Source organism: Emys orbicularis, chromosome 3 (assembly GCF_028017835.1).
Source record: "Emys orbicularis isolate rEmyOrb1 chromosome 3, rEmyOrb1.hap1, whole genome shotgun sequence".
In the NCBI taxonomy this organism is placed as follows: domain Eukaryota; kingdom Metazoa; phylum Chordata; order Testudines; family Emydidae; genus Emys; species Emys orbicularis.
The window spans coordinates 87,855,793-87,876,250 of NC_088685.1; the positions used below are offsets into that span (position 1 = coordinate 87,855,793).

General features: G+C 44.2%; 1 protein-coding gene across 1 annotated transcript in view; it reads left to right on the top strand.

Moving 5' to 3' along the window:
• The window catches only part of SLC16A10 (solute carrier family 16 member 10), a 154,378-nt gene that overhangs the window by 71,672 nt on the left and 62,248 nt on the right, over positions 1-20,458 (top strand). Inside the window, exon 2 of the mRNA XM_065401204.1 lies at positions 12,041-12,185. Within this exon, the coding sequence (XP_065257276.1) occupies positions 12,041-12,185 (145 nt within the window). The remainder of the gene's footprint in view (positions 1-12,040; positions 12,186-20,458) is intronic.

Genomic DNA, 20,458 nt, shown 5'->3' on the forward strand with positions numbered 1-20,458 from the left:
TTGGAGTTCCAGCAAGTGAGTGTCTTTCTGTTTTGTTTTTTTGTTATGGCTAATGAAAACATCCACATTAACTTTAGGATTGCATTTAAAACAAACCAAACAAAAAACCTTCCAAACATTTGGAATGGAATGAACTCCCTCCCTTCTCCTGCTTGTGATATAAAACAACCTCTGACTCATGGAGAGTGGGAAGAAAAAATCTCTATGGATTTATTCTGTAATTTCCCATTTTCAGGTTTCTTGCATGTTCTTCAAAACATCTGGTGCTGGCCACTGCTGGAGACAGGGTTCTGAATTAGATGGACTGTAGATCTGATTTCTAAATGGTGTTGCTGTTTTCCTATGTCAAGTAAAGAGAATGGAATAGTACGGTTAGCTTCCAAGCAGTAAAGCCTCACCAATATCAGTTCTTGTTCTACTGATGCTGGATGGGTTAATTCAGTAGTGTTAAATGTTCTCTGTAATATGTTAAATGATTTGTAGCTCACCCAGGCTTTGCACATCTCCTATTGTCTTGTCCAGGAAGGCAATCTCTTTCTGACTCAGCTTGTAGGGATGCTGGCTACAGACAGTTAAGTTCTCTATTCGAGTTTCCACTACATTCATGTGCAGGCAATAGCAGTTTTGGTGAGATGAACTCTGCTGATTGAATAAATACTCTCTAGTTTGTGGTCATCAGTTAAACTTAACATGAGCCAATAGTTTGGCGTTTTAATCCTGAAAAATTCCAGTGAAGAGTGGTAATCTTGACTTCATATGTAATTTTTTTTTTAAAAAGACATTTTTGGCAATTCCTCTCCACTCTCGCCTCCCCCGTCTTATAATATCAATTAACATGCATAATTTTCAGTGATCTTGGCATTGTGTTTTGTTTTCTTAGGAAGTAGAAGTGGGTTGCAACCTAGGCAGCAGTGACCATGAGATGGTTGAGTTCAGGATCCTGAAGAAAGGAGTAGCAAAATATGGACCCTGGACTTCAGAAAAGCAGACTTAGACTCCTTTAGGGAACTGATGGGCAGGATCCCCTGGGAGGCTAATATGAGGGGCAAGGAGTCCAGGAGAGCTGGCTGTATTTTAAAGAAGGCTTATTGAGGGTGCAGGAACAAACCATCCCAAAGTGCAGAAAGAATAGCAAATATGGCAGGCGACCAGCTTGGCTTAACAGTGAAATCTTCGGTGAGCTTAAACTCGAAAAAGGAAGCTTACAAGAAGTGGAAATTTGGACAGCTGACTAGGGAGGAGTATAAAAATATTGCTAGAGCATGCAGGGGTCTAATCAGGAAGGCCAAGGCACAACTGGAGTTGCAGCTAGAAAGGGATGTGAAGGGTAACAAGAAGGATTTCTACAGGTATGTTAGCAACAAGAAGAAGGTCAGGGAAAGTGTGGGACCCTTACTGAATGGGGGAGGCAACATAGTGACAGATGATGTAGAAAAAGCTGAAGTACTCAATGCTTTTTTTGCCTCGGCCTTCACAGACAAGGGCAGCTCCCAGACTACTGCACTGGGCAACACAGCATGGGGAGTAGGTGAGCAGCCCTCAGTGGTGAAAGAACAAGTTAAGGACTATTTAGAAAAGCTGGACATGCACAAGTCCATGGTTCCAGATCTAATGCATCCAAGGGTGCTGAGGGAGTTGGCTGATGTGATTGCAGAGCCATTATCTTTGAAAATTCGTGGTGATCGGGGGAGGTCCCGGACGATTGGAAAAAGGCAAATATAGTGCCCATATTTTAAAAAGGGAAAAAAGAGAATCTGGGGAACTACAAACCGGTCATCCTCACTTCAGTCCTCAACAAAATCATGGAGCAAGTCCTCAAAGAATCCATTTTGAAGCACTTGGAGGAGAGGAAGGTGATCAGGAACAGGTCAACATGGATTCACCAAGGGCAAATCATGTCTGACCAACCTGATTGCCTTCTATGATAAGATAACTGGCTCTGTGGATATGGGGAAAGCGGTGGATGTGATATATCTTGACTTTTTAGCAAAGCTTTTGATACGGTCTCCCACAGTATTCTTGCCAGCAAGTTAAAAAAGTATGGATTGGATGAATGGACTATAAGGTGGATAGAAAGCTGGCTAGAGATCAATGGCTCGATGTCTAGTTGGCAGCCGGTATCAAGCAGAGTGCCCCAGGGGTCGGTCTGGGACCGGTTTGTTCAACATTTTTATTAGTGATCTGGATGATGGGATTGATTGCACCCTCAGCAAGTTCACAGATGAAACTAAACTGGGGGGAGAGGTAGATATGCTGGAGGGTAGGGATAGGGTCCAGAGTGACCTAGACAAATTTGGAGGATTGGGCCAAAAGAAATCTGATGAGGTTCAACAGGACAAGTGCAGAGTTCTGCACTTAGGAAGGAAGAATCCCATGCACCACTACAGGCTGGGGATCGACTGGCTAAGCAGCAGTTCCCCAAAAAGGACCTGGGGATTACAGTGGACGAGAAGCTGGATATGAGTCAGCAGTTTGCCCTTGTTCCCAAGATGGCCAATGGCATATTGGGCTGTATTAGTAGGAGCGTAGCCAGCAGATCGAGGGAAGGGATTATTCTCCTCTATTCGGCACTGGTGAGGCCACACCTGGAGTAATGCGTCCAGTTTTGGTCCCCCCACTACAGAAGGGAACTGGACAAATTGGAGAGAGTCTAGCGGAGGGCAACAAAAATGACTAGGGGGCTAGGGCACATGACTTATGAGGAGAGGCTGAGGGAATTGGGGTTATTTAGTCTGCAGAAGAGAAGAGTGAGCGGGGATTTGATAGCAGCCTTCAATTACTTGAAGGGGTGTTCCAAAGAGGATGGAGCTAAGCTGTTCTCAGAGGTGGCAGATGACCGAACAAGAAGCAGTGGTCTCAAGTTGCGGTGGGGGAGGTCTAGGTTGGACAGCCTATATCAGCGGGAGACGCTCTCCTGCTGACATAGGTACTGCTGCTCATTAGGGGTGGTTTAATTATGCCGGCAGGAGAACTCTTTCCCACCGGCATAGAGCGGCTACATGGGAGACCTTACAGGAGCGCTGCTACAAGGTCTGTAACGTAGGCATAGCCTTAGTTAAAGAACACATTTTAAATTCCCAGAGAATTAGAAGAGTTGCATCTTGTGCATGGATGAATTTGCTTATGTAAGCAGATCTACTTGTTTCCAGGATATATGAAGTGTTGTTGTAGCTGTGTTGGTCCCAGGATATTAGAGAGAGAAGGTGGATGAGGTAATACCTTTTATTGGACCAACTTCCATTAGTGAGAGAGACAAGCTACACAGAGCTTTTCCTCAGATCTGGAAAGGTACTCAGAGTGTCATAGCTAAATACAAGGCCAAACAGATAGTTTAGCATAAATAGCACATATTCTAAGGAGACCATTTAAGGTGAAGTGGCCTGTTAACGCCCCTGTAGTCATAGGACAAAAAAGAGGGTTAGTAGGATACAGTTTGTTGTAATAAGCCCTAAATCCAGTGTCTTTATTAAGACCATGATTTTTAGTGTTTAGCAAAATTATTAATTTAAGCTCACAGACTCATCTTTTGAAAGTGTTGTGTGGGTTTCCTTTGAGGACGAGGACTGATAGGGTAAGGCTGTGAATCATTCACGGAGGTCATTGAAGTCATGGCTTCTGTGACTTTCCCTGACCTCCGTGAATTTTGCAGTGGCAGATGTGGCTGACCCCAGGGCCATCCCAACAGCTGGGAAAGCACCGGAGCCAGCCACACCAGCCACTGCTCTGGCAGCCCCAGGCAGCTGGTCCCCGGGCTGCCCCCTCCCCCCACACCTCCCAGCAGCAGCAGTCCTCAGGAGTGCTCCCTTCCCAGCACGTAAGATTTAGTCACAGGTATTTTTAGTAAAAAATCATGGACGGATCACCCGTAACTAAAACGTAGCCTTACTGATAGGTCACATATAGATTCTAGGACTGGAAGGGACCTCGAGAGGTCATCGAGTCCAGTTCCCTGCCCGCATGGCAGGACCAAATACTGTCTAGACCATCCCTGATAGACATTTATCTAACCTACTCTTAAATATCTCCAGAGATGGAGATTCCACAACCTCCCTAGGCAATTTATTCCAGTGTTTAACCACCCTGACAGTTAGGAACTTTTTCCTAATGTCCAACCTAGACCTCCCTTGCTGCAGTTTAAACCCATTGCTTCTTGTTCTATCCTTAGAGGCTAAGGTGAACAAGTTTTCTCCCTCCTCCTTATGACATCCTTTTAAATACCTGAAAACTGCTATCATGTCCCCTCTCAGTCTTCTCTTTTCCAAACTAAACAAACCCAGTTCTTTCAGCCTTCCTTCATAGGTCATGTTCTCAAGACCTTTAATCATTCTTGTTGCTCTTCTCTGGACCCTTTCCAATTTCTCCACATCTTTTTTGAAATGCGGTGCCCAGAACTGGACACAATACTCCAGCTGAGGCCTAACCAGAGCAGAGTAGAGCGGAAGAATGACTTCTCGTGTCTTGCTCACAACACACCTGTTAATACATCCCAGAATCACGTTTGCTTTTTTTGCAACAGCATCACACTGTTGACTCATATTTAGCTTGTGGTCCACTATAACCTCTAGATCCCTTTCTGCCGTACTCCTTCCTAGACAGTCTCTTCCCATTCTGTATGTGTGAAACTGATTTTTCCTTCCTAAGTGGAGCACTTTGCATTTGTCTTTGTTAAACTTCATCCTGTTTACCTCAGACCATTTCTCCAATTTGTCCAGATCATTTTGAATTATGACCCTGTCCTCCAAAGCAATTGCAATCCCTCCCAGTTTGGTATCATCCGCAAACTTAATAAGCGTACTTTCTATGCCAATATCTAAGTCGTTGATGAAGATATTGAACAGAGCCGGTCCCAAAACAGACCCCTGCGGTACCCCACTCGTTATGCCTTTCCAGCAGGATTGGGAACCATTAATAACAACTCTCTGAGTACGGTTATCCAGCCAGTTATGCACCCACCTTATAGTAGCCCCATCTAAATTGTATTTGCCTGGTTTATCGATAAGAATATCATGCGAGACCGTATCAAATGCCTTACTAAAGTCTAGGTATACCACAGCCATAGCTTCACCCTTATCCACAAGGCTCGTTATCCTATCAAAGAAAGCTATCAGATTGGTTTGACATGATTTGTTCTTTACAAATCCATGCTGGCTGTTCCCTATCCCCTTACCACCTTCCAAGTGTTTGCAGATGATTTCCTTAATTACTTGCTCCATTATCTTCCCTGGCACAGAAGTTAAACTAACTGGTCTGTAGTTTCCTGGGTTAGTTTTATTTCCCTTTTTATAGATGGGCACTGTATTTGCCCTTTTCCAGTCTTCTGGAATCTCTCCCTTCTCCCATGATTTTCCAAAGATAATAGCTAGAGGCTCAGATACCTCCTCTATTAGCTCCTTGAGTATTCTAGGATGCATTTCATCAGGCCCTGGTGACTTGCAGGCATCTAACTTTTCTAAGTGATTTTTAACTTGTTCTTTTTTTATTTTATCTGCTAAACCTACCCCCTTCCCATTAGCATTCACTATGTTAGGCATTCCTTCAGACTTCTCGGTGAAGACCGAAACAAAGAAGTCATTAAGCATCTCTGCCATTTCCAAGTTTCCTGTTACTGTTTCTCCCTCTTCACTAAGCAGTGGGCCTACCCTGTCTTTGGTCTTCCTCTTGCTTCTAATGTATTGATAAAAAGTCATCTTGTTTCCCTTTATTCCTGTAGCTAGTTTGAGCTCATTTTGTGCCTTTGCCTTTCTAATCTTGCCCCTGCATTCCTGTGTTGTTTGCCTATATTCATCTTTTGTAATCTGTCCTAGTTTCCATTTTTTATATGACTCCTTTTTATTTTTTAGATCATGCAAGATCTCGTGGTTAAGCCAAGGTGGTCTTTTGCCACATTTTCTATCTTTCCTAACCAGCGGAATAGCTTGCTTTTGGGCCCTTAATAGTGTCCCTTTGAAAAACTGCCAACTCTCCTCAGTTGTTTTTCCCCTCAGTCTTGATTCCCATGGGACCTTACCTATCAGCTCTCTGAGCTTACCAAAATCTGCCTTCCTGAAATCCATTGTCTCTATTTTGCTGTTCTCCCTTCTACCCTTCCTTAGAATTGCAAACTCTCTATGATTTCATGATCACTTTCACCCAGGCTGCCTTCTACTTTCAAATTCTCAACGAGTTCCTCCCTATTTGTTAAAATCAAGTCTAGAACAGCTTCCCCCCTAGTAGCTTTTTCAACCTTCTGAAATAAAAAGTTGTCTGCAATGCAGTCCAAGAATTTGTTGGATAGTCTGTGCCCCGCTGTGTTATTTTCCCAACATATATCCGGATAGTTGAAGTCCCCCATCACCACCAAATCTTGGGATTTGGATGATTTTGTTAGTTGCTTTAAAAAAAAGCCTCATCCACCTCTTCCACCTGGTTAGGTGGCCTGTAGTAGACTCCTAGCATGACATCTCCCTTGTTTTTTACCCCTTTTAGCCTAACCCAGAGACTCTCAACACTTCCATTTCCTATGTCCATCTCTACCTCAGTCCAAGTGTGTACATTTTTAATATATAAGGCAACACCTCCTCCCTTTCCCCCCTGTCTATCCTTCCTGAGCAAGCTGTACCCATCCACACCAACATTCCAATCATGTGTATTATCCCACCAAGTTTCAGTGATGCCAACAATGTCATAGTTGTATTTATTTATTAGCACTTCCAGTTCTTCCTGCTTATTACCCATACTTCTCGCATTTGTATATAGGCATCTAAGATACTGGTTTGATCTTTCCTCCCAGTTTTGTCCTGACCCTCCTTTCTCTCTGACAATATAGCCCACACTCCCTCTCGTTTTCGACCCATCTCCCAGGTCTCCATGTTCCCCACTTACCTGTGGGCTTTGCTCACCTGTCCCCGTCGAACCTAGAGTGATTGCTTTGTGAAAAGTGTTCACCCACAGTGATGTGATGTTTTGTCTTATCATTTTCCTGTATGAGTTCATTTGAGAGTATAGTGATTGTGTGGTTTCACCCACATAGTTGTTGTTGGGGCATTTAGTGCACTGGAAGAACTACACTCTTGTTTCCAGGATGTAAGATCTAGATCTCTTGGGTGCAGACACTGAACAATGCATTAGAATTTAGTAGCTGTTACTCATCTTTGTAGATAATATCCTTCAAATAGTGGTAAGAGTAAATAACATTTCTCATTTTATTTGATATCAGTAAAATTTGTTTCCCTGTCTGAAAGTGTTTCTTTTCTGAGTGGGAATCTGCTGCTCTATTAAGCTGGGAACTGATATGTTTTACCACCTTTTCCGAGTCCCTTTCCTTCCACCCCTACTGCAGTGACTGTCAGCATCTGCATGTCACATCTTCTAGGTGAACCTGGTGAATTGAAATGATCTTGCTGCCTAGACTTTATATATAGATCTCTCTCTGACATCACCCCTCCATAGAACACATTTTAGATGGGAGAGGTCTCCTTAATCTGTGCCCTTTAATCAAGAATCACAAATTGGTTAGGCTCCAGATACACTTCCTTTTCTGCCTCCTCTCTGAGGGTGGTTTTTCACCTCATTGGGATAATTGTGTGAAATTCTTAAACAATTTAAAAGCACTGGGTTGCAATAAAACAAATAGTATTAGGAATGTAGAGAAGAAAACAGATTAATACAACATACATTCCACCTGTCTCAGATGGTTTAGCCACAACAAATCCAGCATCACAATGGTACAGTACCTAGCACAATGGGGGGTTCTCCCCTTTGCCTTCCCAGGGTTCCTCAGTTATATCTTTTCAGTGACTTTGATATGCCCCCTTGCCACCTCAAACACAGGTAATTACCCAGGTATACCATTTGGGAAGATATTTCTTATTAAATATCAATTGTATGTATCTCTAATCTATTCAGGATTATATTAATTGCTTTGGATTACAAATTTTGCTGTCTGTTGGTCTTGTCCCATTTTTACAAGTTTAAAACTTTGTTGGTTCCAAACCCACCTTCACATCTGGAGCCCAATCCTACACTCAATTATACCAGTTTTGGAAAATCAGGTTCTTATTTCCAAATAGGGGGTTGTCTACACAAGGAAATTAACTGTCATAATAACATCACTATAACTCCCCATGTGGACACTCTTTGGAAGTGACCTAAACTAATCTGGAAAGAGGCATTCTTACTTTGAAATAAGGGCTTGTCTTCACTACCCGCCCGGATCGGCGGGTAGAAATCGATCTCTTGAGGATCAATTTATCGCGTCTCGTCGGGACGCGATAATCGATCCCCGAATCAACGCGCGTACTCCACCAGCCCAGGTAGGAGTAAGCGCCGTCGACGGGGGAGCCGCGGCGGTCGATTTGCTGCTGTCCTCACAGCGGGGTAAGTCGGATCAGATACGTCTAATTCAGCTACGCTATTCCCGTAGCTGAATTTGCGTATCTGAAATCGATCCCCCCCCCGTAGTGTAGACAACAGGAGTTATAGTGGTACAGCTATAATGGCATAATTATGTTGGTAAATTTTCCCATGTGGACAAACCCTAAGTATCCATCCTCCAAGGGCTCTATGCTGTTTTGTTCTAAATTAGCAGCAATGTTTTTTATGTGTTAATTGTCCTCACTCCAGGTGTTAACCTGAATGGAACCTGCTTTCCACCTTTCAGTTTAGATTCACATACTTTTATGATTGTCTTCACACTATTTCTACTCTGGACCAAATATAAATTGACAGATTAATTCTGATCTACAACAGTCGTCAGTATTGGTAATCATTGGTGTTCTCGGTACAAGTCAGGCTGGAATATGGAGAATTAATTGTATTCCTGTCCCTGGAGGTGTAGTCTGTCCAGAACAGGTTTGAGGCCTATCCCCAGGTATTGTGGGAACACTACTGCTTTTTCTGTTTTGAGAACATAGGACTTCAGTTTTTAGTAATGTCAGTCTGGTACCTTTATGTGAACTCTGAACCTCAGTTCAACAAAATCTAGACGTTAGAGTGGTGCAACAGGTAAGAAAAAGAAAACAGTAATGTTGTGATTAGTACTAGGCAGATATAGGGATTGCTTGGATTATTGCATAATCAGATACACATTTATATATCCATCATTCCGAACATTGGCGTTTACTCCATGGATGCTCTGGGACTGGAGCACCCACGGGGGAAAAAGCAGCCCCACCAATCAGTCGTGTCCCCCCCCAACGCCTCCCGCCCACCGATGGGCCCTGCTGATCAGCTTCTCTCCCTCCCTCCCAGCGCCTCCCACCCGCTGCGATCAGCTGTTCAGCAGCATGCAGGAGGCGCTGGGGGCGGGGAAGGGGAGGAGCAGGGGCAGGAAGAGGTGGAGGGAGGGAGGGGTGCACTCCGGGTAGGGGGCAGAGCAGGAAGAGGCAGGGCTGGGTGAAGGGTGGAGTGGGGTGGGGCTAGGGTAGAGCAGGGGTCGAGCACCCCTGGGAACTCAGTCTGTGCCTCTGGTTCTGAACATTTCAGACCCTTTTATTCTAGAACAGCGTTTGAGACCTAATCATGTGAGGTGAGTTCATTGCTGTCTTGGAGTAGAAAATCACAAGTTAAAGAAGAGGCATGGAGCAGAGAGTAAACTATGGCGCAGAGTGAGCTAAGGAAGTTACCTTGGAAGAAAGTCAAGCAATTAAGTTTGAATGCTAGATTGATCTCTGGGGGGGGAAATTACAAAAAATGTTTGTAGGTTGATTGTATTACTGGTGCAGGTAACATCCAATTTTACTTAACATATTAAATTTATCCAGCTTTCAATTTCTGCCACTGTTAAGGTACATGTTGAAATATTAACTATAGAGGACTGGAGAAGGGCAAGGTTAGTGCCTGTCTTTAAAAGGGGAACAAAGTGGACCTGGGGAATTATAGGCCAGTCAGCCTAATTTTGATACCTGGAAAGATACTGGAACAATTACTAAACAATCAATTTGTAAGCACCTAGAAAATAATAGGGTGATAGATAATGGCCAACATGGATTTGTCAAGAATAAATCATGCAAATGTCTGTCTTTGACAGGTTTATTGGCCTAGTGCTGAGATCCACAAAGTGTGGGGTGTGCCCCCGTCAGGGGTGTGGAGGAATGTCTGGTGGGCATGGCAGGGCATGGGCCAGGCCCCACGGGGGGCGGGGAGGGAGCGCCACCCAGCCCCTCCCCGCCCCGCCCCCAGCTCTGCTCTGGTCCCGCCCCCAGCTGTGTCCTCGGCTCCTGGCCCTGTGGCTGGCCCTGTCCTCAACCTTGGCATGACTCTGCTCCCGGCCCGGGGGCAAGGCTGGGAACGGAGCCTCACCTTGCCGCAGGCCCGGCTCCACTCCTGCCCCTGGCCGTGGCCCCATTCCCGGCCCACCCCCAGCTGCAGTCCCAGCCTCGGCCCCCTTACCCTGGTACGTGTCTTCTCTTCCCCGCTCCCCCCTCCCCCCACAGTCACGGCCCCACTCCTGGCCCCAGCTCTGGAGGGGGAAAGGGGGCTGGGAAAGGGGGAATGTGACCCTCAAAAGTTTGGGGACTGCTGGCCTAGTGGATAGGGAGAAGCCATAATATGTTTTATCTTGATTTTCATAAGGCTTGTGACACAGTCCCACATGACGTTAGGGAAATGTAGTCTAGATGAAATTACTATACGGTACCCACCGTAACTGGTTGAAAGACAGGACTCAAAGAGTAATTGTCAATGGTTTGCTGTCAGACTGCAAGGGCATATCTAGTGTGGCCCTGCAGGGGTCTGTTCTGGGTCTGGTACAATTAAATATTTTCATCAGTAACTTGGATATTGAGGTGAAGGAGTATGCTTCTAAAATTTGCAGATGACACCCAGCTAGGAGGGATTGCAAGCACTTTGGAGGGCTGGATTAGAATTCAAAACAATCCTGACAAATTAGAGAATTGGTCTGAATTCAATACAATGAAATTAAGTGAAGTGCAAAGTACTTCACTTGGGAAGGAAAAATCAAATGCACAGCTACAAAATGGAGAACAACTGCCTAGGCAGTAGTACTGCTGACTAGGATCTGGGGGTTATAGCAGATCACCCGTTGAACATGAGCCAACAATATGATGTGGTTGCCAAAAAGGCTAATATCTTTGAGACACAAGGGTGGGTGAGGTCGTATCTTTTATTGGACCAACTTCTGTTAATGAGAGAGACAAGCTTTCAGGTATGTTTGGTCTTGAGAAAAGAAGACTGAAGAAGGCCTTGCCTACAGTCTTCAAATATGTTAAGGACTGTTACCAAGGGGATGGTGATCAATTTTTTTTCCCATGTCAACTAAAGGAAGTACAAGAGGAAATCAGATTAATCTGCAGCAATGGACATTTAGGTTAGAATGTTAGGGACGATCAGGTTAGAATTATAGTTAGAAATAGTTAAGTATCGGAATAGGTTGCAGGTTGTAGAATCCCCATCACTTAAAGTATTTTAAGGTGAGGTTAGACAAACACTGCCAGAGATGATCTAGGTGTATGCTGGTCTTCCGGGGGAAGGGGTAGACTAGATGACCTCTTGACACAAGCACCAACTTTTCCTTTTTGCTGGGGGTGCTCAACCCCCGCTTCGCCATGAGGCCCTGCCCCCACTCCGCCCCTTCCCTCAAGGCTTTGCCCTTTCCCCACCTCTTCCTGCCCCCATTCCCCGAGGCTCCCGCTCAACCGCCTCTTTGCCCTCTCCCAATCCCCTCCCTAAGCCACCAAACAGCTGTTTGGCAGTGGCACCCCTATCAGCTTCTTTGGTGGCGGGACAGTCCCCATCAGCTGCTGGGCAGTGGCAGCGGCGCCCCCGCCATCAGCTGATGAGCAGGGACAAGGAACAGCTGTGGCCGGTGGATGCTGAGCACCCACTATTTTTTTCCATGGGTGCTCCAGCCCGGAGCACTGACAGAGTTGCGCCTATGCCTCTTGAGGTCTCTTCCAGCCCTATATTTCTATGATTCTATTTTTACCATATGCTTCCATGTTGTTTCCATTAAAACAAAACTATTACAATCTGTTCTCACATCATATAATTGAAAGCTTGAATCAATCTCTTATTCCTAATGCCAACCCTGTGTTTTCTGCAGCCTGGGTGAGTTCCCTGTCCATGGGAATGATTTTCTTCTGCTCTCCCTTAGTCAGTGTATTCACAGACATATTTGGTTGTCGAATAATAGCCATTGTTGGAGCTGCAGTGGGGTTTGTTGGACTTCTTTTAAGCTCTTTTGTAAGGTAAGAATTCTGCTTTCTTCCTTTGATATTATATCTATGATGGCAGGTACTCTTGCTATATTCACTGTCATAAATGAATATTTTGTGCTCAGTTATGTGTAACCTACGCCAATTCAGTGTGTTGCTTGTCCTCCTCAAGTAGTGGCTATGCTAAACAGAGGTTCATGAGTCTGCTGCTGGCTTTGAACCAGCAGAGCTGGACCTATTAGGTCGGGCACTAGAGGCTCATGCTTTAAGATCCAGAGGTCCCAATTTCACTTCTCACTGCCAATGACCCATAGCCATAGCAGCATGTATGATAAACATTACAGATTGTGCAACTCTACTAGCTGGGTGCAAGGAAACTTGTTTTATTCTTTCATAAACTACGTTGTTTGACATTATCAGACATAAATCTTCCTCCTTTTACATGGTTAAATTTGTAAATACTACCAAATAAATTAAAGCAATGCTGTTGAAACATTTTAGTAAATTAAAAAAGCCTGAAAACTTTTGTTTTAAGGTTCTGCAATTAACTTTAACTCTGATCTTGTATCAACTCATCCTCTATCCAGAAACTTCCTTTCTCTCAACCATCAAGTCTAATCTATAATTTTCTCTTGACTCCAAAACTTCACCTCATATGTTAAATATACAGATCCAAGTAACTCCTCATTTCAGCCACAGACCCTCCTTCAGACTACCTGATGTTTGTGGCAAAACATCTGAATATCTTTACCAGTATAGACCTTTTAATACTTACACAGTACTTTTCATATTAAACATTTTACCAACATTAACATACAGTACAGAAGCAATACTGTTCCCCATCACTCCTGTGTGAAAGTGTTAACCAATTCTACTCCATCCACCCTCTTTGGCTCTAGAAAGCTCACTGTATTTACATCGATTCAAAGGGGAAATGAATGAAGACCTTATCTCTCTTCCCCCCCACCTCCCCCCACACACTTTTATCCATCCTCACATTGCTTGCTGATGCCAAAATGACATGATCACCAGAATATGCTGAGGCACATACATCGAATCTATTACTTTTTCACTCCTATGCAGTGTAGTTGTAACTGTGTTGGTCCCAGAATATTAGAGAGACAACGTGGGTGAGGACAGTAATGTTGGTCCAATAAAAGAGATTACCTCACCTACTTTGTCTCTTTTTCATTTGTTAACAGATACGAAAAGTTTGTAGAGTTGTAATATTTACACTAGTTCTTCATTAAGTAAAGGTGAAGAGAACACACAGGGTCAGTTAAGGTTATTTTTAGCAACTCAGAGGGCCGCTGTCAACTTAAAAATTAGATTTTAAAATACATTTTTATTTTCTATTGAAAACACTTCAGAAATATCAGTGAAATTTGTCTTCAAATTGGATTTATTTTTCTAAAATTTTACAACCTGTTTTCATCTGATGAATCGCAAGAAATTAAAGAGCATTTGGCACATGGTATTTGTTATGTAAATTAGCACAAGCGTATCTTGTATCATGTTCGTGAACTGGTATGGAACCTGCATGTACTCAAGGTCTCCCTAATCTCCACACATGGTGCCCCTCACAATACCATATGGTTGACCAACAAACCAGTCATGAAGCACTTCTCTTCTGCAGAAGGGGCCTTTGATTCACCCTGAATCTCATTCCCCTGAAGCGATTATATGGTCTAGTGCAGCCTTTCTCAAACTCAGGTCCATGGACCCCTGGGATCTCTGAGGGTACTCCAGGGGGTCCATGGGCCCTGCTGATCAACTCCTCCTCCTCCTCCCTCTATCTCCCAGAGGCTACTGAAGCCAAACCGGGAGATTTTAGGTGCTAAAGGTCTGGTGGGGCTAAGGCAGGCTCCCTGCCTACCCTGGCTCCATGCCACACTTGGAAGTGGCTGGCACGTCCCTGCGGCCCCTGGGGGGGAGCCAGGGGGTCTCTGTGCACTGCCCCTGCCCTGAGTGCTGACTCCTCAGCTCCCATTGGCTGGGAACTGCAGCCAATGTGAGCTGTGGGGACGGTGCCTGCAGGCAGGGGCAGCACACAGAGACCCTCTGGCCCCCCGCCTAGGAGCCGCTGACAGAGAGATGTGCCGGTCGTTTTCAGGAGCCGTCCGAGATAAGCGCCACCTGGCCAGAGCCCTCACCCCTTCTCGCGCCCCAACCCTTCCCCAGCCCAGAGCCTGCACCCCGAACCTCCTCCTGCACCCAAACTCCCTCCCAGAGCCCGCACCCCCTCCCACACCCCAACTCCCCTGCCCCAGCCTGGTGAAAGTGAGTGAGGTGGAGGAGAGCAAGCGACAGAGGGAGGGGAGATGGAATGAGTGGGAGTTGGGAAGAGGTGGGGTGGGGCTGGAGCTTGGGAGAAGGGATGGAGTGGGGGCCAGGCCTGGGGCTGAGTGGGGGGAGCTTGGGGGTCCCTGAAAAATTTTACATCAAAATGGGGGTCCTCGGGTTGCTAAAGTTTGAGAACCGCTGGTCTAGTATATGCACACTGGGGGGTTGAGAAACTGGGAACCAGTTCTTTCTCATACACCACTAGGAAAGGGGGCCCAGGGAACCAGATCACTTCTTTTAATTCCTTCCAGGGAAAAAGGTGTGGGGCTCATAAATAGGGTGACCAGATGTCCCGATTTTTTGGGGGCTTTGTCTTATATAGGTGCCTATTACCACCCCACCCCCATCCCGATTTTTCACACTAGCTGTTTGGTCACCCTACTCATAAATAATTCCGTTTCTCTTAACTATCCTGACTCCACAACCACCTGTGGGGGGGGGGAGGGATAGCTCAGTGGTTTGAGCATTGGCCTGCTAAACCCAGGGTTGTGAGTTCAATCCTTGAGGGGGCCACTTGGGGATCTGGGGCAAAATCAGTACTTGGTCCTGCTAGTGAAGGCAGGGGGCTGGACTTGATGACCTTTCAAGGTCCCTTCCAGTTCTAGGAGATGGGATATCTCCATTAATTATTATTATTATTATTATTATAAACAGGTAGGGAGATATTCAAGAGCCAGATTGCAGGAGGAGCTTGATACATTAGTGATACCATGTGCTCTCTGACACTTGCAGGAGGGGCATACTCTTATTGGCTATGCTCTTTGTGCTCCTAGGTTGGTGATTATATATGTTCTGGAAATGTTTATTATTTTTAACAACAAAACAAAAGATCCCCTCTGGGTGGCCCTGAGGGGGGGGGGGCAAGTGGGGCAATTTGCCCCAGGCCCCGGGCCTCGCAGGGTCCCCCACGAGAATATAGTATTCTATAGTATTGCAACTTTTTTTTATGGAAGGGGCCCCCGAAATTGCTTTGCCCCAGGCCCCCTGAATCCTCTGGGCGGCCCTGGATCCCCTTAGGTTTAAAGTAAACAACAAAACACACAGTTTCCCAAGTCAGTTAACTAATAAATTAAGCTGTCAGTGTGGCTTAAGATCCAAATGTTTAGTTTAACATATTTTATTAGATATTCTGGGGTAGATTTTCAAAGGTCTCACTCTCACTGAAAGTCAATGGGAATGAGGTACCTGTGGTCTGTGTCTTTGTAAATCTTCCCTCAATACTGTGTTAATTTGATATGTATTCCTAATCATAATTCCATTTTAATTAAGCATTTTTGGGTCCAGGAATGCGTTGTTACTTTCCTCTGAAACCAGATACATTTCCTCTCTGTATTTCCTTGGTATCCATTGCGACTTAAAGATGGAAGAAGCAGGTGGAAGGAAGTGAATTTTTAAAGATATCGAATTAGCTTACTTGAACTTTGCTTTAATACTGTTCTTCAGTCTGTAAAATGACTTATGCCTATGATCTAATCATAAAGTAGATGAAGGCATAGTTTAGATGTAGAAAAGTACAGTATGCATTTGCTCTAAAAATAAACTTCATGCAGCCAATCAATGTGGCTATGATTGTGTTACATCTGTTATTTTTAATATGAAACCTATCCACTAAGAGGCAAAGATGTAGGAAGTGTGCATGTAGGAGAAATATTTTACTATATACAAAAAGAACAGGAGTACTTGTGGCACCTTAGAGACTAACAAATTTATTCGAGCATAAGCTTTCGTGGGCTACAACCCACTTCTCCGAAGAAGTGGGTTGTAGCCCACGAAAGCTTATGCTCTGATAAATTTGTTAGTCTCTAAGGTGCCACAAGTACTCCTGTTCTTTTTGCGGATACAGACTAACACGGCTGCTACTCTGAAACCTGACATTTTACTATATGTATGTTGTGTGCATTTAACTCTTTCAAAGGAATCTAATGCTGGAGATATGATTTACCATTTACAAAAGTGGTTCTGGTTTGTCATGATCAGATTATACCCTTTCTGATGCTTATTAGTTTCTCTTTAATTATTTTCTCTTTTATTTTTCACTGATTGATGGTCATAAAAGCTAATCAGTCTTACTTGTTTACTCTTGTCTTATTTTGCTGCTGTTGGTCCCCTTTCATAAAATATGGGTCATAAATTGATCTGCAGAGCTTAGAGCAGCAAACTTCTTATGGGGGTAGTACATTGTGCAAGTATTCCCTCCTATACACTCTCTTCTCTTCCCCCCCCCCACCTCAGGTACATTATTAGTCAAATAGAATTTTCTGAGACGTTCTGCAGTTCCATAGAATGTTTACAGAGGTATACTCTGGCAAGAAGGAGGTGACACAGGCAGCTTTCTGTCCTACGATGAAAAACAACTCAGTGTTTATCCACTTATATTATTTGGAAAAAAACTCCTAGGTACTGTTAGAATGAACCCACTTATTAGTAAAGACTTAAAATATATTTTTAATTGCTAAAATTTTGTTCAGTAATGGAACGCAACTAGGGCTGTGTACAATGGGATTATAGAGCTTTGCAAATGGTCACATAATTTACCTGTTTTAGCCAATATGCTTCATATATCCACAAAACTGATTCTTCAAGTAGTGTCCCTATGGGTGCTCCATTCTAGATGAGCCTGCACCCCCTGCAACTTTGATTGTAGATTTTTCAGAGCAGTGTCTGTTCAGTCTGTGCATGCGAGTTACTCAGTCTTATGCTCCGAGCTCTTGTGATATAGCACTGCCTCGGCGAACAGCCCTCAGTTCCTTCTCAACTGCCTCGGCTTGAGACGGAGCCTCAGTCTGTGCCGAGTTTTACCTCAACTGTGTCCCCTTAGCTCTTTTAATAGTTAGTTTATTATAGTTGTTCCTAGTGGTATTTAGTAGTTAGTACTTAGTAGTTTTAGTTGTAGTAGTTTTAAAAAACAAAACACCTTTTTATATATAGCTAATAGATAAACTCTGAAACTGTCTTTACTGGAAGGGCATGCCCAGTTCCCCAAGTTTCAAATGTTGCCTGTTGTTCTGGGAGGCAATCCTGGTGAAAGATGAACACTCCCAGTGCATCTGTTGCCTCAGGGAATCTCATATTTCCCAAAAGTGCCACTTCTATCTGGCATTAAAATCTAGAGCCAGAAAAAATAGGGAGATCAAACGTCAACTCCTCATGATGGAGAGCTCACTGTGCCCTGCCTCTGACCCTGGGCAGGGGACTTCCTCCCCCTATACACTGGTCTCCAGGTAAGTTCATTGCCTCCACTATCTTCCCATCATACTCCTTGAGTGCATCTAAGAGAGAGACCCAAAATTCCTCTCAAAAGACTTCCCAAGACTGTCTCTCAAGTTCTCCATGGCATTTCACCACCATAGAGTGATTGGAAGAGGAGGATTCTTATGAAGATCTTTCCTCGGTCTCCCCAATGTCTGTGCAATGCTCTCCTCTCCATTCATATAGAGATTCTTTTCCAGAGGTCTCTGAGGAGATTGGTATCACTCATGAGAGATGGCTATAACCACCATTGCACTGGTATGAACACCCATGGATGCCTCCACCCATGCCATATGCACCACCTCCTCAGTCATACTGGGATCGTTGGATGACCTATTACTAGCAATTCTCTAGGGCCTTGAGCACCACCCGTAACAGAGACAGACAACCTTCATCATCCTCCCTCTCTAGGAAACTGGAATCTCTGGAAGAAATCTTTGTGGAACTGGGGTAGGGCTGATGAAGGTCTCTCCCCACTGGCCAGCATCTCTTCTTCATCCCTGGCTGAAGCAGTTACGCCACATCCTCCATCCCTGGCAGACAATTGCAAGTAGTTTCAGGACCTTGTTAAGAGACAAGGAGGTCAAAGAATCACATCATAAGCTGCTTGACATCCTTCATACAGCTTCATGTACCCGCATTGCCTTGCGTGTTAATGAGGCCCTACTGGACCCTGCAAAGATTATCTAGCACATCCCAGCAGCAATTCCATCTACATGCAAGAGAGCAGATAAGAAATATTATGTTCTGTCTATGAACTCCGAATTTTTATTCTCTCATCCCTCTCCTAACTCTTTGGTGGCTGATGCAGTTAACAAACATGGGAGGCAGTACTACACTAAATCCGCACCTTATAACAAGGATCATAAGTGCCTGGTCCTGTTTTGTAGAAAATCATATTCATCAGCTACTTTACAATTCAGAATAGTCAACTACCAGGCTTTAATGGCAAAATTCAATCATACAAATTATACCAAGCAGAACTCATTTATTGAGCATCTGCCAGCAGAACACAGAGAGCAATTCCAGGCAATTATTGAAGAAGGCAGCTGCTTGCCAGGACATCTCTGCAAATCTTCCTTGATGCTGCTGATACTGCTGCCCACTTGATTTCTACATTGGTATTATGAGGAGGGCCTCCTGGCTCCAGCTTTCAGGATTTCCAAAGGAGGTCCACAATACAGTCGAGGACCTCCCCTTTGATGGTACTAAACTATTTGCTGATGACATGGACAAATCTCTGCACACATTAAAGGACTCCAGGGCTACTTTATGTTCTCTTGGGATATATACACCTGCCCACAAGAGAAAGTTTTGTAAGTCCCAGATGGCCCAGAGATTTTGTCCCGCCCAATCTCGATCACCCAAAGATCATACTAACCGCAATGCAAGAAACAGAGGTTCTAGAGAAGAAAATCTTTTGACCTTGCAGCTTTCCACCTCCAAGCACCATTCTTACCAGCTACATCGATTCACCTGCCTTCCTCTGTTCAGCGACTGCCTTTACCACTTATAGTGGGCTTGGGAGTCCATCACTATGGACAAGTGGGTTTTGGAGATCACCTCCACAGGGTACTCCATGCACTTTACCTCTCTTCTGCCTGTTAACCCCCCGTCCCTGTCCCTCCTCAGGGACCCCATTCATGCAAACCTGCTATGACAGGAAATACTCTTTTCTACTGTTGGGTGCTATAAAACCAGTTTCCATACAGTACAGAAGAGAGGGGTTTTATTCCAGGTATTTCCTGGTTCCAAAAAAGAATGGCAGTTGAAGACCCATCCTAGATTTAAGGCTACTGAACACCTTTGAGGGCAAAAAAATTCAAAATGGTGATGCTCACAGCAATAATTCTGTCACTGGACCAAGGGAATTGGTTCTCATCCCTCAACGTTCAGGACGCACATTTCCATATAGCGATCCACCCATCCCACAAAAGATACCTACGGTTCACTGTCTGTCAGGACCATTTTCGGTACAGTGTGCTCCCTTTTGGCCTATAATCTGCCCCAGGGATCTTTTCAAAGGTCATGCTAGTAGTAGTGGCGCACCTCCGCAGAAAAAGAATTCTGGTGTTCCTTTACCTTGACTTCTGAAAGGTTACTCCCTGGACGTAACTTCATGGCCAATTTGCAAAGCCACCTCAACCCCTGTGCAAAAGTTAAAATTTATACGCGCTCAGCTTGATTCAGTAGCAGCAAGAGCCTACCTCCCAATGCACAGATTCATGGCCCTATCCAGCATAGTCAACATAATCCAGATCAGCCCTCAAACCCTGGTCAAGAACAATCTTCAGCAGTTGGGGCATATGGCAGTTAGTACTTTTTGTTATACACCATGCAAGACTGCTAATGTGATGTCTTCAAGGGTGGCTCAAGACTGTTTATTCATTGAACAGACACAGTCTAACTACACTACTTTCCATACCCACTAGGGCTGTCGATTAATCACAGTTAACTCACATGATTAATTTAAAAAAATGAATCACAGTTTTAATTGCACTATTAAGCAATAGAATACCAAGTGAAATTTTATTAAATATTTTTAGATATTTTTCTACATTTTCAAATATATTGATTTCAATTACAACACAGAATACAAAGTGTACAGTGCTCACTCTATATTATTATTTTTGATTACTAATATTTGCACTGTAAAGAACATAAACAAAAGAAATAGTATTTTTCAATTCACCTCATACAAGTACTGTAGTGCA